Source organism: Ipomoea nil, unplaced genomic scaffold, assembly GCF_001879475.1.
Source record: "Ipomoea nil cultivar Tokyo-kokei standard unplaced genomic scaffold, Asagao_1.1 scaffold2845, whole genome shotgun sequence".
Taxonomy (NCBI): Eukaryota; Viridiplantae; Streptophyta; class Magnoliopsida; order Solanales; family Convolvulaceae; genus Ipomoea; species Ipomoea nil.
In genome coordinates, this window is record NW_017619273.1 from 3,069,407 (window position 1) to 3,081,997 (window position 12,591).

Consider the following 12,591-nt stretch of genomic DNA (forward strand, 5'->3'; position numbering starts at 1 on the left):
AAAATTAGTTTTTTAGATCAAGCAGAGAATTGGCTCATGGAATAAGAAGCTCCTAACGCAAGCTGGGAAAGAAATATTATTGATAAGTGTGGCTCAGGCAATGCCTACTTTCTCAATGAGTGTATTTTTGTTGCCAGTATCTGTTTGCTCTGCTATTGAGCGCACAATGAACCGGTATTGGTGGGGTTCTGGGACGGACCGTGGTATTCATTGGAAATCCTGGGATAAGCTATGTATCCCAAAGAAATATGGAGGTTTGGGGTTTAAAGATTTAAGAGCATTTAATTTGGCTATGCTAGGAAAACAAGCATGGAAATTTCTTACCAATCCTGACTCCTTGGTGGCCCGCATTTATAAAGCCAGATATTATCATGACCGCCCGTTTAACGAAGCATGCCTAGGGAATAATCCTAGCTATTGTTGGAGGAGTATTATAGCAGCCAAAGATTTGATAGTTGGTGGGGTGAGGCGCCGTATTGGGAATGGTAACACGACGCAAATATGGAAGGATCCTTGGTTACAGGATGATTTGGATCCTATGATCCAAACGGAAATGCCGCCACAATTAATGGATGCAAAGGTTTCCGGTTTAATAGATCAGACGACTGGTACATGGGACCCATATATTTTAGCTGATATTTTTGACCCAAGTGATGTGCCAAGAATATTAAAAATACATGTCTCCCTAGAATATGATGATACGTGGTATTGGTATGATGACCCAAATGGATGCTACTCGGTCAAGAATGGGTACAGGCACGTGGTAGGCATTTATGAAAGCAGCCCGGGGTTTGATAAATGGGACACTATATGGAAGCTGCAAATACCACCTAAGTGGAGGATGTTTTTGTGGAGAGCTATAAGTAATATCCTCCCTACAACAAACAACTTGCTTATAAAGAGAGTGGATGTTGATCCGATATGTGCCATGTGTAGATTAATCAATGAAGATGTTATGCACTCATTAGTATTGTGTGATTATGCAAAGTCCATTTGGAGCCAATCTGGCCTTCCATTACCCCATATTACCACAAATATTTTTCATGAATGGTTTAGGACAATTTTGGATGTTCTAGACTCTAATGAAATCTTGTTTGCAGCTGGAATTCTATACAATATCTGGAGAGTCCGAAACGGAGCGGTATGGGATGCATGCCTACAATTACCAAAGAGAGTTGTGTTAGCAACTCTAACCATGAAGAGCACATGGCAAGCAATACACACCAAACAGCCACCACGCCAATCTGCTGCGCTGCCCGGGTCCAGTACTGCCACACGCCAATACACAGCGCTGTCCGGGCCCATTACTGCCACACGCCTGTTCCAGCTACGTCAACGTTGCAGCCGCCTCGCTCGTCCCAGGACTGTCCCGCATATCCGAAGCAATGCTTCATAGATGCAGGATACAATGCCGATTTGATGATAGCCACAGCCGGCGTCCTATTACTAGACCATATTGGAGCTTATGTATCGGCCTACTGTGTGCCACCACAAACTTGTTTCTCACCTCTTATGGCCGAGGCCCTAGCATGTAAGGAGGCATTATCATGGCTTAAACAGCGAGGTGAACAATCGGTTCAAATCTACACGGATTGCCAGACGTTGCGAACCTACCTCGAGTCTTCTATCCAACCTCGATCTTATCTTGGCTATGTCCTTGATGAGTGCAGACAATTAATTGCTACCTTTAATTTCCTTTCAGTTATATTTATTCCTAGATCGCAGAATACAATGGCGCATGATTTAGCGTTAGACGCTTTTAATTTTTCTATAGCTATGTACTGGGATGGAATCCCTCCAAACTCTATTTTGATTCATATATAAATGCAACCACATTGGTTTTTCAAAAAAGATTAACATGTAAAATGAGCTAAGGGTATACATATAATAATAATAATAATAATAATAATAATAATAATAATAATAATAATAATAATAATAATAATAATAATAATAATAATAATAATAATAATAATAATAATAATAACAATAACAATAATAATAATAATAATAATAATAATAATAATAATAATAATTGTTTTAAAAAAATAAAAAATAAAAAAATATAATTAAGTCAATCATATTAACTACTTGGGGAATTTATTGACAACAAGAGTATTCAAATCACACAACAAATTGAAGTTGAAAACTATCTCGCAATGTCCTTGTTTAGCAATCAGCAAGCTCTTCAATATTAGTATATATTTAATATTTTATGCCTAATTTTTATTTTCTCTCCCTTATGTCCCGTATTTGGTTTCAACCATACCTATACAATTATTTTATTGACAATTATAATCAATATTGACTATATTATTTTGCATTTGTAATCTTAGAATTGCCTATTTAAATACACAAATTTAACATTCAATTATCTATGCATGAACAATTCCAATATAATCTTGTCTTGATATACTTTAAAGTACTTATTTAAAAAAAAAATATTGGGCATTATCCCAATCGCGCAATGCGCGTAAAAAACTAGTATATATATATATATATATATATATATATATATATATATATATATATATATATATATATGGAATGGTATATAGCAGACATTGAAACAATTAGGAGGTTTTGTTACGAACACAGTTTACTACCTGAAATTTGCTTCTAACATTTTGTTTTAGCTGCGACTTAATTGGTATACGTTTTATCATATTAAGTTATCCAATTCATTCATTTGGTTTTAGTTGTGACATCTTTATTGGTATTCAAAGCTTAGACTCCTATACACATTCACACATACATACTACATAGTAAACTTCAGATTTTACTGAATATAAGATTTGTAAGTAAAGGGGTAGGATGGATGGAGTGTGCCGGAATAAGTATAGTCCAGCTATGCCCTGTAAATAATGAATCTCAAGTAAAGTAAAAATGAGTTCAAAATATACATGTTCAAATAATCAATAATGAATTAGTTTGTACATGTTCAAATAATGAATTCTATGCATACAAATAGTGATTTTTTTTTTTTTTTCATATAAATAATAAATTCATTCAGACCTGTGTTCGTTGGAGGTTCCCTCACATGGAGGTTGTAAGTACTTTATTACTTTCATTGATGATTTCAGTAGAAAACATGAGTTTACTTTCTGAAGCAAAAGTCTGAAGCATGTGATGTTTTCAAACAATTTAAGACTTTTGTTGAAAAGCAAAGTGGTTATGAGATTAAAATGTCAAAAACTCAAAATCAATAACTTATTATAATTGTTAAACCAGGTAATTAATAATAAGTTAGTTTGTTAACAAGCAATTGAAGTGTGGTAGTGGGTCTGCAGAACATGGAGCATGGATTAGCATTAGATATATTATATTTAATATATATTATATTATATTATATTATATTTCATTCAAAAAAAATATTATATTATATTTAATATATCTTACATTTGGTATCAGAGCCAGTCAACCTTTCAACCCCGAGATATTTTCCGTAGTGAAATATGGCTGCAAATTTCAATATTGTATGGTTGGGTCCCAAATTGGACGGGAAACTCGATTACAATTATTGGCAAATTATGATGTCCACACATTTGAAAGCTCAAAATCTTTGGAGCTTTGTTGATCCCGATTTACTCGAAGGAGCTGACGCAGCCGCTATCCGGCGAGATCAGTTGGCCTTGGGACAAATTCATCAAGGTGTTCACTACTCCATTTTGGGCAATTAGCTCGTGCTCAAACAGCAAAGCAAGCTTGGGACATCTTAAAGGTGTCAAACAAAGGAGTCGATCGGGCGCAGAAGTCTAAGTTGCAGTCGTTGAGAAGGTTGTACGATAATTGTGAGATGACCTCTACAGAAACAGTAGACGCGTATTTCACTCGTCTTATTGATATGATGAATAAGATGAGGTTATACGGAGATACAATTGAAGATGGTGCAGTGGTTGAAAAAGTTCTACGACTATGCCGATGAAGTATGACCATGTGGTGGCTTCAATCACAGAGTCACACAAAACCGAGCTCTTATCAATTGCAGAGCTGAAAGGTATGGTAGAAAGTCATATTGACAGAATTGCGTCAAAATCGGAACCACTAGCTGAAGAAGTTTTGAAGAGTCAAGTCACCCTTAATGTGACTGGCACTAATCAAAGAGGTGGAGGATCTAGTAGAGGTCGTGGAAGAGGAAAAGGAGGTTATGGTGGAAGAGGTTGTTGTAACTTCAACCAAGGAGGAGGAAATGGTAACTCCAACCAAGGAAGAAGTGGAGGTAATACCAAACAAGGAGGTAAATTTCCATTTCATTGCAAGTATGGGCACAAGATTGCAGATTGTTGGTATAATGAGGACAACAATCGTGGAAATCAAGTAAAACATTTTATTCATTCCTCTCTCTCTTCTCAATATATATAAATATAATATATAGATATATTATATTTAATATATATTATAGATATATTATATTAAATATATTATATTTAATATATCTTACAGATTCTCATGTTTGGTTCAGGTTATGTAATTTTTTTCAGGGAATGTCACATAACTTCCATATTGAGTTTTTAGCTATTGGAAGGGAATGTGAGATACCCTCCAATTTCTTAGGTAATCTCACATTCCCTTGTCTTATTATTGATTTTGAGTTTTTGACATTTTAATCAATTTGTCTTGTTCTTATTTATATACCTTAGATTTAAATCAAACACAGGAATCTAACATTCCTAGTAATCTAACATTCCCAGCAATTTAACATTGCCTAAGATAATCTAACATTACGTGAACCAAACGCCCCTTAGGTTCTTATTTTTTCTGGACAATTCATGACTAATCCAGTCTTGATTCCCGAATGGAGGCAAATTATGCCCTGGAAATGTGTTCACCGAGAATGGTGAACACAAGGCTAAACGACGTCGCGGATGTGGAGTTAACAGCGCGCGTTGATCAAATTATGAATTTTCTGTTATGAGATTATGAATTTTCATAAAATTCATAATCTCATAACAGAAAATTCATAATCGCATAACAGAAAATTCATAATCTCATAACAGAAAATTCATAATCTCATAACAGAAAATTCATAATCTCATAACTGAAAATTCATAATCTTATAACAGAAAATTCAAAATCTCATGGTTCCAAAGTGAATGTGTAGGCATGGTTCCAAAGTGAATGTGCAGGCATGGATTCATAATTTATGAATGTCCGTGATTTCGGACGAAAATGTGTAGGCATGGTTCCAAAGTGAATGTGCAAGCATGAATTCATAATTTATGAATGTCCGAAATCATTGATCACCTCAAATTAAAGTGAAACCGCAAAATGTGAAAATGAAGAAGAAAAGTCACGCAATTAATTAAGAAAAAAAAAAAAAAAAGAAATAACGGTGTACTCATGGTGAACACGGTTCCATGGCATAACGCTCCCCGAATGGACCTATGGTCGCCTCTTATTCAAGTTCTAAGCAATTCATTCATTTATGATTTATTTCTTTCTTAATTGATTGAATTTTTCAGTAGCAAGTTAGCAACAAATAAAATTGTCTAAAATTGACTAATGTTATTTCTCACTCCTAAATTGACTCTCTCATGCATCTTTTTTTTATTTTTGGTATATCGTTTATGTAGTGTGGTACAGTCTTGATATTATACTCATAGACGTAAATGAAGATTCATCCTGTAACATTTCCCAAGACGACAATGATCTTGCTGAGCTACTTATAATGTCAAAACTTATCATTTGGATGAAGTGTCAATCAGAGGCGGACCCACAGCCCACTCCTCCCCGCCCCACAGCCTCCCCACGCCATATTATATATATTGTATGTATAGGTCCTTATATAGATAATAAACGTTTATATATTAAATATACTAAGTTTTAAATAGAAGTTAATCTAGCTTAGATGGTAAGGCTACTTATTCCTACATGGATAGGCCTGGGTTTGAAACTTGCAAAGTATGTTTGCTTTTGAATTCTAATTGTTTCTTCTTTTTTTTTTTTTTTTTTTTTTTTTTTTTGATAACATTGTGACTTCTTCTCTATTTTATTTTTATTTTTACTTTTTAATATTAATAGTGTGATGACTAATTTATAATGTGTTTTCCATTCAAACTATTTTATCTAATTAATTATGTTTTATATTTTTTATTGTGATGTATTTTAAGTTTTCATCTTCTTTAATTAAGGCTATGTATCTAAGTGTTTTATTTTTTTTTTATGTTTCAAAATATCCCGTTAATAAAATTCTCGCCCCCACTGGAGAAGATTTATGGGTCCGTCACTGGTGTCAATGATGCATAAACATTGCTTTGAGGCGTTGGATCGAACTATGAAGGATCTGTTACGATTTGTGAATCCTTTGAGTTCAAGTAGTATAACATTTGGGGGAAAACAGTGGTTATTGGTGATGATTTTTGATAAATACTACATGTAATTCTCAAGGGAAAAAAAAAAGACATTGTTGGGCAATTATAAACTCTTCATATATTTGGAATAGTTGTAAAGTGTTAAGTTTGACTAAAAATTTAAGATTACAAAGAGTAGGAAATGTTGATACCTTTGAATAAATAGATGCTTTTTCAAAATGAATTGTTGATGTATATAGGTGATGGTGAGACACAAGGTTGCAAAAATCGCTAGGCGCCCTCTAGGCGCCTGGGGACCGCCTAGGGCGCCTAGAGCGATTAATCGGCGCTTAGAGCGCCTAGGCGGCGACTAATTGGAGACTAGGCGCGATTTTTGCAACACTGGTGAGACATGTGGGACTAATGATGGTTTTGCAAATATAGAAATCTCGAAAGATAATTTATTACAACCCCAAGATTATCCAATTGCAACAATAGTTAATATATTCCCTATGTTTTTTTTTTTTTTTTTTTTTTCTGATACTTGTGATTTAGAATATTTGAATGGTCGTGCAATTTTAACACCAACATATATTGGATGTACTTGATGAGATCAATGAGTATATGAGTAGCTTGAATCCAACTGAGGGTAGAATGTATTTCAGCTCTGATTTTGTTTGTTAATCGGATTCTGGTTCAGATACATTATCCCAATTGCACACCCCCAAAGTTTTTGAATAGGTTAAAATGCTCGGGGATTCCAAATTATTCTCTTGCTTTAAATGTGGGGTCTTCAATCAGGCTTTCATGGAACATTGGTTATTCACTGGGTTTGTGTAATGACACGAAATTGGTTATTAGTAAATTAGGAAATCATGTTATTGAAGCAAAGATTATGTTAAGAAATAATTTGGGTACTCGAATTTTGATCCCGAGATTGACATTGACTCCATCAGATCCTCAGTTGACATTTAAGTTCCAAAAGGACAATTCCATCTAATGTTATCTTATGCAATAACAATAAAAAAGAGCCAATGTGTCTTTTGAATCTTATGTAATAACAATAAACAAGAGCCAAGGTGTCTTTCAAATGTTGGATTACTATTGAAGAAACTTGTTTTTGTACATGAACAACTGTATGTAGCTCTATCTAGGGTTATCAATCTTAAAGTTATTATTTTAAGCCAAAATGAAGAGTACTCTTATTCAAAGACAAATGTTGCGTATAAGGAAGTTTTTAACAATTTGTAAAGTTTAGTATTGATGTTTAGGCTTTTTGCAAAATTAATATTAATTATATTTAAAATATTTTATAATATATGAATTGCTTTATGTTAACTTGTATTTTTAAATAAATAGTATTATTATAATATTGCCTAATATTTATTCTTCCCAAAAGATTAAATCCCAACTCCAGCCCGACCTTTTTTTACTGTGCACAAGGAGGTCCCCTTATTTTGAGAGTTTGCTTCCAAAGTGTCATTAGTGAGACTTGATCCCTGTCATTATTTCTAACTTTCACATCTACGATCAGTTGAGCTGTTTATGGGACTATGGCCTAAAATTCATCCGTGCACGGTTGGCGGTAGCGTACTAGTATACTTAAAATCTAAGCCGAAAAGGGGTGTAGTTTAAAACGGCAAAGTTGAGCAATTAGGTTAAAACTCTGATATGATCTTTCGGCAAAAAGCAAAAATATTTTGCAGCTTAATTCCACCGCCGACCGGTAAGAATGGCGGATTGTGAGGGAGGCAAAATGGCGGCTCTAATTCCGTGTGGGCAGAGTAAATTAGGGTGGAATTTATTGTGCAACGAATTGGTGTGCGAGATACTTGTAAGACTACCCACAACAGCAGCCGTTCGATTCCAATCGGTTTGCAAGCTCTGGTATTCTCTCATCTCTTCTCCTTACTTTATTGCCCGCTTCCGTCACCATCATAACCATACAGATGATGATGTTCAACCAAGCAGGATTGTTTTCCGATTTGCATATCCTTGTAACTGCACCCGTCACTCTGGTGGCTGCAACCAATGCCATTCTCACTTCCAAATCATCTCCAACTCTTCTTCCTTATTGCGAAAGGTGTACGGAGAGAGTGCATTCCGTTTAAGTTATCTCCCATGTCTCCCTAAACAGCTTCGATTGGAAGGCTCCTTTGCTGACTTAATCTTATGCTCTTGCCTTATTACCAACAAAATTGATTATTATGTCTCCAATCCGCTCACCAGACAATGGATTGCTCTCCCTCCAGCTGCCTATGATTGCTTAGTGCAGTATGTCTCAATTGGCTTTTTATATGTGGAGGATGCTTCTCATCATAACAAGTTCATGGTGGTGAGGCTTCGTACGTGGTGTAGTACTGCGAGTACACCTTGTTCCTGGTTTAAAGCCCAAGTCTTTTCTTCAGAGAACTGGCAATGGAGGAGTTTGGTTGTTTCATCCCCTCTGAGCTTGAATCACCACAGAGGGAGAAATCCTCTTGTTGCCTATAGAGGGATGCTGCATTGGCTAAACAGTGATTGTATTGTGGTGTATGATCCACTTAATACCCCGGAAAGATTCTCTCGTGTCATTGGTCTTCCATTTTCAATTCAAATATATCCCTCCGAAATTTACAGAAATAATTATTGCTTTGGAGTAAGTCAAGGTTGTCTTCGTGTAGTTAAAGTTGTTTCAGATGAATATATAATAGGTCCCATACTGGATGTATGGGAACTGGAGGACTATGACTCTGGGTTGTGGAATTTGGTTCACAAGGTTCACCTTACAAATCTGATACATAATGAGTTATTTGAAAGTTTGCAGAGTGAATTGCCTTGTTTCGAAGGACTAAGTCTCCATCCTGAAAATGGGGATGTTATTTATTTACGGTTATTTAATGGGGTAGTCCTTGTCAACATGAAAAGCAAAATAGTTGAGCAATTCTACCCAATAAATGAGAGGGTGTTGTTTTGTTGGAGGGATGCCTTTCACCTTGTTGACCAGGCGTGGCCAACAGCATTATCATTACTGCGGCACTAATCATATGGTAGGGCTGGCTATGTGTGACTTATTTTTAATTTCTTGCTTCTTGCTTTCCAATTCAATAGTAGAAACAAACTTCTTTTGTCTACAAACATTATAAACTTTGTTTATGGATGGGGACCACGTGGTTGTGTTTTTGTCTGCACTTAACTGCTTTTGTCTACAGTATAAACTTTTTTTTTTTTTTTAACTTTTGTTGATTATTATCTCTTTATTTTATCTAGATGGTGAGGAAAAATCTGTTTTTACAGTAAAACTGCATCTTGGTGGGGATTTTGTATTGAAACCTAGGTTTAGTTATAAAAATGGGATAGTGGAGTATTTTGACCATTTTAATTGTGATTTTGGTAGTATTCTAGATTTGAGAAGGATGGTCAGAATGCTTAGGTTTTGTGACAAAAAAGTCCAATTTTGGTATAAGGTTGTGAACAAAAGAAAACCTACAGTTTTAAGGATAAATAGTGATGCTGATATCCTAGGGTTGATTACTAAGATTCCAGTGAACAAAGAGGTGGACATATATGTAGAGAATTTGCATGAAAATCAATGGGACTATGATGTAGAAATCTCTAGGGAACTAGGAGATGATGTCTTATTGCATGATGGAGATGCTAATATGGATACTGATGAAGGAGGTGATGAAGTTGAAGGAGATCAGATGATGAAGTTGAAGGAGGTGATGAAGGACAACCTGATCTTGCAAACAATCTTAGGGACACTGCTACTAGTTCAAAACAGAAGGTGGTTGAGGGTTTTGTGGAGATTGAATGTGAGTTTTCTGAACAAGTACTAAGGAGTTTGTGTGATTCAGATTCAGAGGGGCAAGTTCATGGGCCATTAAATGTGTTTGAAGAGAGAAATTTTAAAAAGGAAGAGTTTAAATTTCTGATTGGAATGGTGTTTAATTCTTCTAAAGAATTCAAATGGGCAGTTCAATACCATGAAAGTCTGAGGCAGAAGGATGTTATGTTTAAGAAGAATGAGGGAAGAAGAGTTAGGGTAGTGTGTAGACACCATAAGATATGCAACTGGTCTATTTTTTTTTTTTTTTGTTCAAAATGCAATCCAGGTTCTCCATTTACTATCAAGACTTACAATTTTGTTCACACATGTGGGAATCAAGATGAGAACAAGGTTGTAACTTCTGGATTTTTAGCAAAATTCTTCAAGGAAGATTTCAGAGTGAATACAGAACGGGGTAGATGACCATTTCAGGAGCATGTGAAGTCCAAATTCAACAACCAGCTAACTAGAAACCAAGCATATTTGGTAAAAAAAAAAAAATCTTTAAAGCAAATAGATGGGCAAGACTTAGAACAGTTCAAGCTACTGAATGACTATTGTGAAGAACTTAGAAGAAGTAACCCTGGAACCACTGTCAAAATGAAGTTAGACAGTGAATTTAGTGTGAATGGAAGGCCTAGGTTTCTAAGGCTTTACATTTGCTTTACAGCTTGCAAGGAAGGGTTTGTTAGGGGCCGGGGTGTAGACCTATTATTGGGGTTGATGGCTGCCACCTAAAGGGTGCTAAAAAAGGAGGGATATTACTGAGTGCTATAGGTTTAGATGGTGATAATAGCCTTTTTCCAATGGCATTTGCCATTGTGGAGGGTGAGTTGTAGGAAACATGGTCATGGTTTTTAGAGCTATTGGACAGTGACTTAAACATCTCAAATAATCCTGGTGCTTGGACAATCATTTATGATAAATAGAAGGGCTTAATACCTGCTGTGGAGAAACTATTTCCAGGGCTTAAACATAGGTTTTGTGCTAGGCATCTATATGCAAATTTTATGAAGGATAGGTTTACAGGTCATTCCCTGAAAATGCACTTCTAGGCAGTGTGTAAGGCTACTACTGAGGCAGATATCCAAGCAAAAATGGAGGAGCTAAAGTTGGAGAATCCTAAGGCATTTGAATGGCTAAGTGCAAGGGATCCAAAACACTACTCTAGGGCATTTTTCAGCACATTTCCAAAGTCAGATTTGCTACTTAATAATCTGTGTGAATCCTGGAATAGTTGCATCCTAAATTTCAGGGATAAGCCAATACAAACAATGGTTGATAAGATAAGGTTATATTTGATGATTAGGATGCAAAAGAATAGGGACAAAATGAGTTGTCATCCCTTCACGGTCTGTCCAAAAATTCAGAAAATCCTAGAAGAAGGAAAAGACATATATTGTAGATTCAATGCATATAAATTAAATCTGTTAGTGATATTTATCAAGTTGATGATGACAGCTTCAAGCCTTTCAAGATTGATCTAAGTGCTAGGCAATGTAGTTGCAGAAGATGGGACTTCACTGGCATACCTTGTACACATGCCATTGCAGCTATAAGGAAAAAGGGTGATATTCCAGAAGATTATGTCCATCAATGTTATACAGTGGAGCAGTACATGAGAGCATATGGCCCTGCAATATTGCCTATACGAGCTCCAGAATTATGGCACAAAACTAGTCTACCACCTGAAATCCCACCAAAGTATAAGCCACAACCTGGGAGGCCAAAGAATAAGAGAAAGATAAATCCAACTGTAGAAAAGCCAGATCAAACAAAATCTACTAAACAAGGTGAAGTTAAAAAGTGTAGGTTGTGTGGCATGAGAGGTCATAATAGGACTACTTGCAAGGCAAAAGGCAAACAAGTATGGCCCTTGTTAATTCCTTACTATTTTTCTTAACTGTTAGTGGAGGTCTTTTGTTAACTGGTCTTATTGCATGAAGGTACAAGAACCAGAGGGAGGTGAAGTCAATGAAGAGCTGCAAGAACCTGGACATCATTACCATCAAGAGCAATGCCATGATGTGGTAGTTGAGACACAAGTCCCAGACTTTGTACTAAATGAAATGGTAAGTAATATAAACCCCTTTGACACTGCCCAGTGCATATAATTTGTTGTTTATAATTTTTTGTGCTCATATTTTCAGGAAGCAATGTCATCCCAACCATCACAAGCCATTGAAGGAAAAAATGTGATCCCAAACATGTCAAACTTTATCTCTTCAGACATATCATCTCAAGCTCTTGATCATGGGATTACCACTAGAAGGAAGAAATATGTAACTGTTGGAGGACTTAAAAGCATGAAGAAAAAATGACCTTTCAATGTTGGGAAACTATTTTGTAGGAGTATTGTGTAAGCTTAAATGTAATGTCTTTTGGTGTAAGTTTGCAAACTTTTTTGTGTAAGCTTAAATGTTATGTCTTTTGGTATAAGTTTGCAAACTTTTTTATGTAAGCTTAAATGTTATGTCTTTTGGTATAAGTTTG

At 35.6% G+C, this 12,591-nt stretch overlaps 1 protein-coding gene across 1 annotated transcript; it reads left to right on the top strand.

Annotated features, from left to right (window-relative positions):
- Positions 1 to 8,022: 8,022 nt before the first annotated feature.
- On the top strand, positions 8,023 to 9,312 carry LOC109159834 (putative F-box protein At3g23950). Its single transcript, XM_019307946.1, has one exon. It carries the CDS (start codon positions 8,023 to 8,025, stop codon positions 9,310 to 9,312), a length of 1,290 nt encoding a protein of 429 aa, XP_019163491.1.
- The last annotated feature ends 3,279 nt before the right edge of the window (positions 9,313 to 12,591 follow it).

Bases quoted from the DNA above. Each gene is read 5' to 3' on its own strand.
- LOC109159834 (XM_019307946.1), top strand. From the start codon at position 8,023: ATGGCGGATTGTGAGGGAGGCAAAATGGCGGCTCTAATTCCGTGTGGG.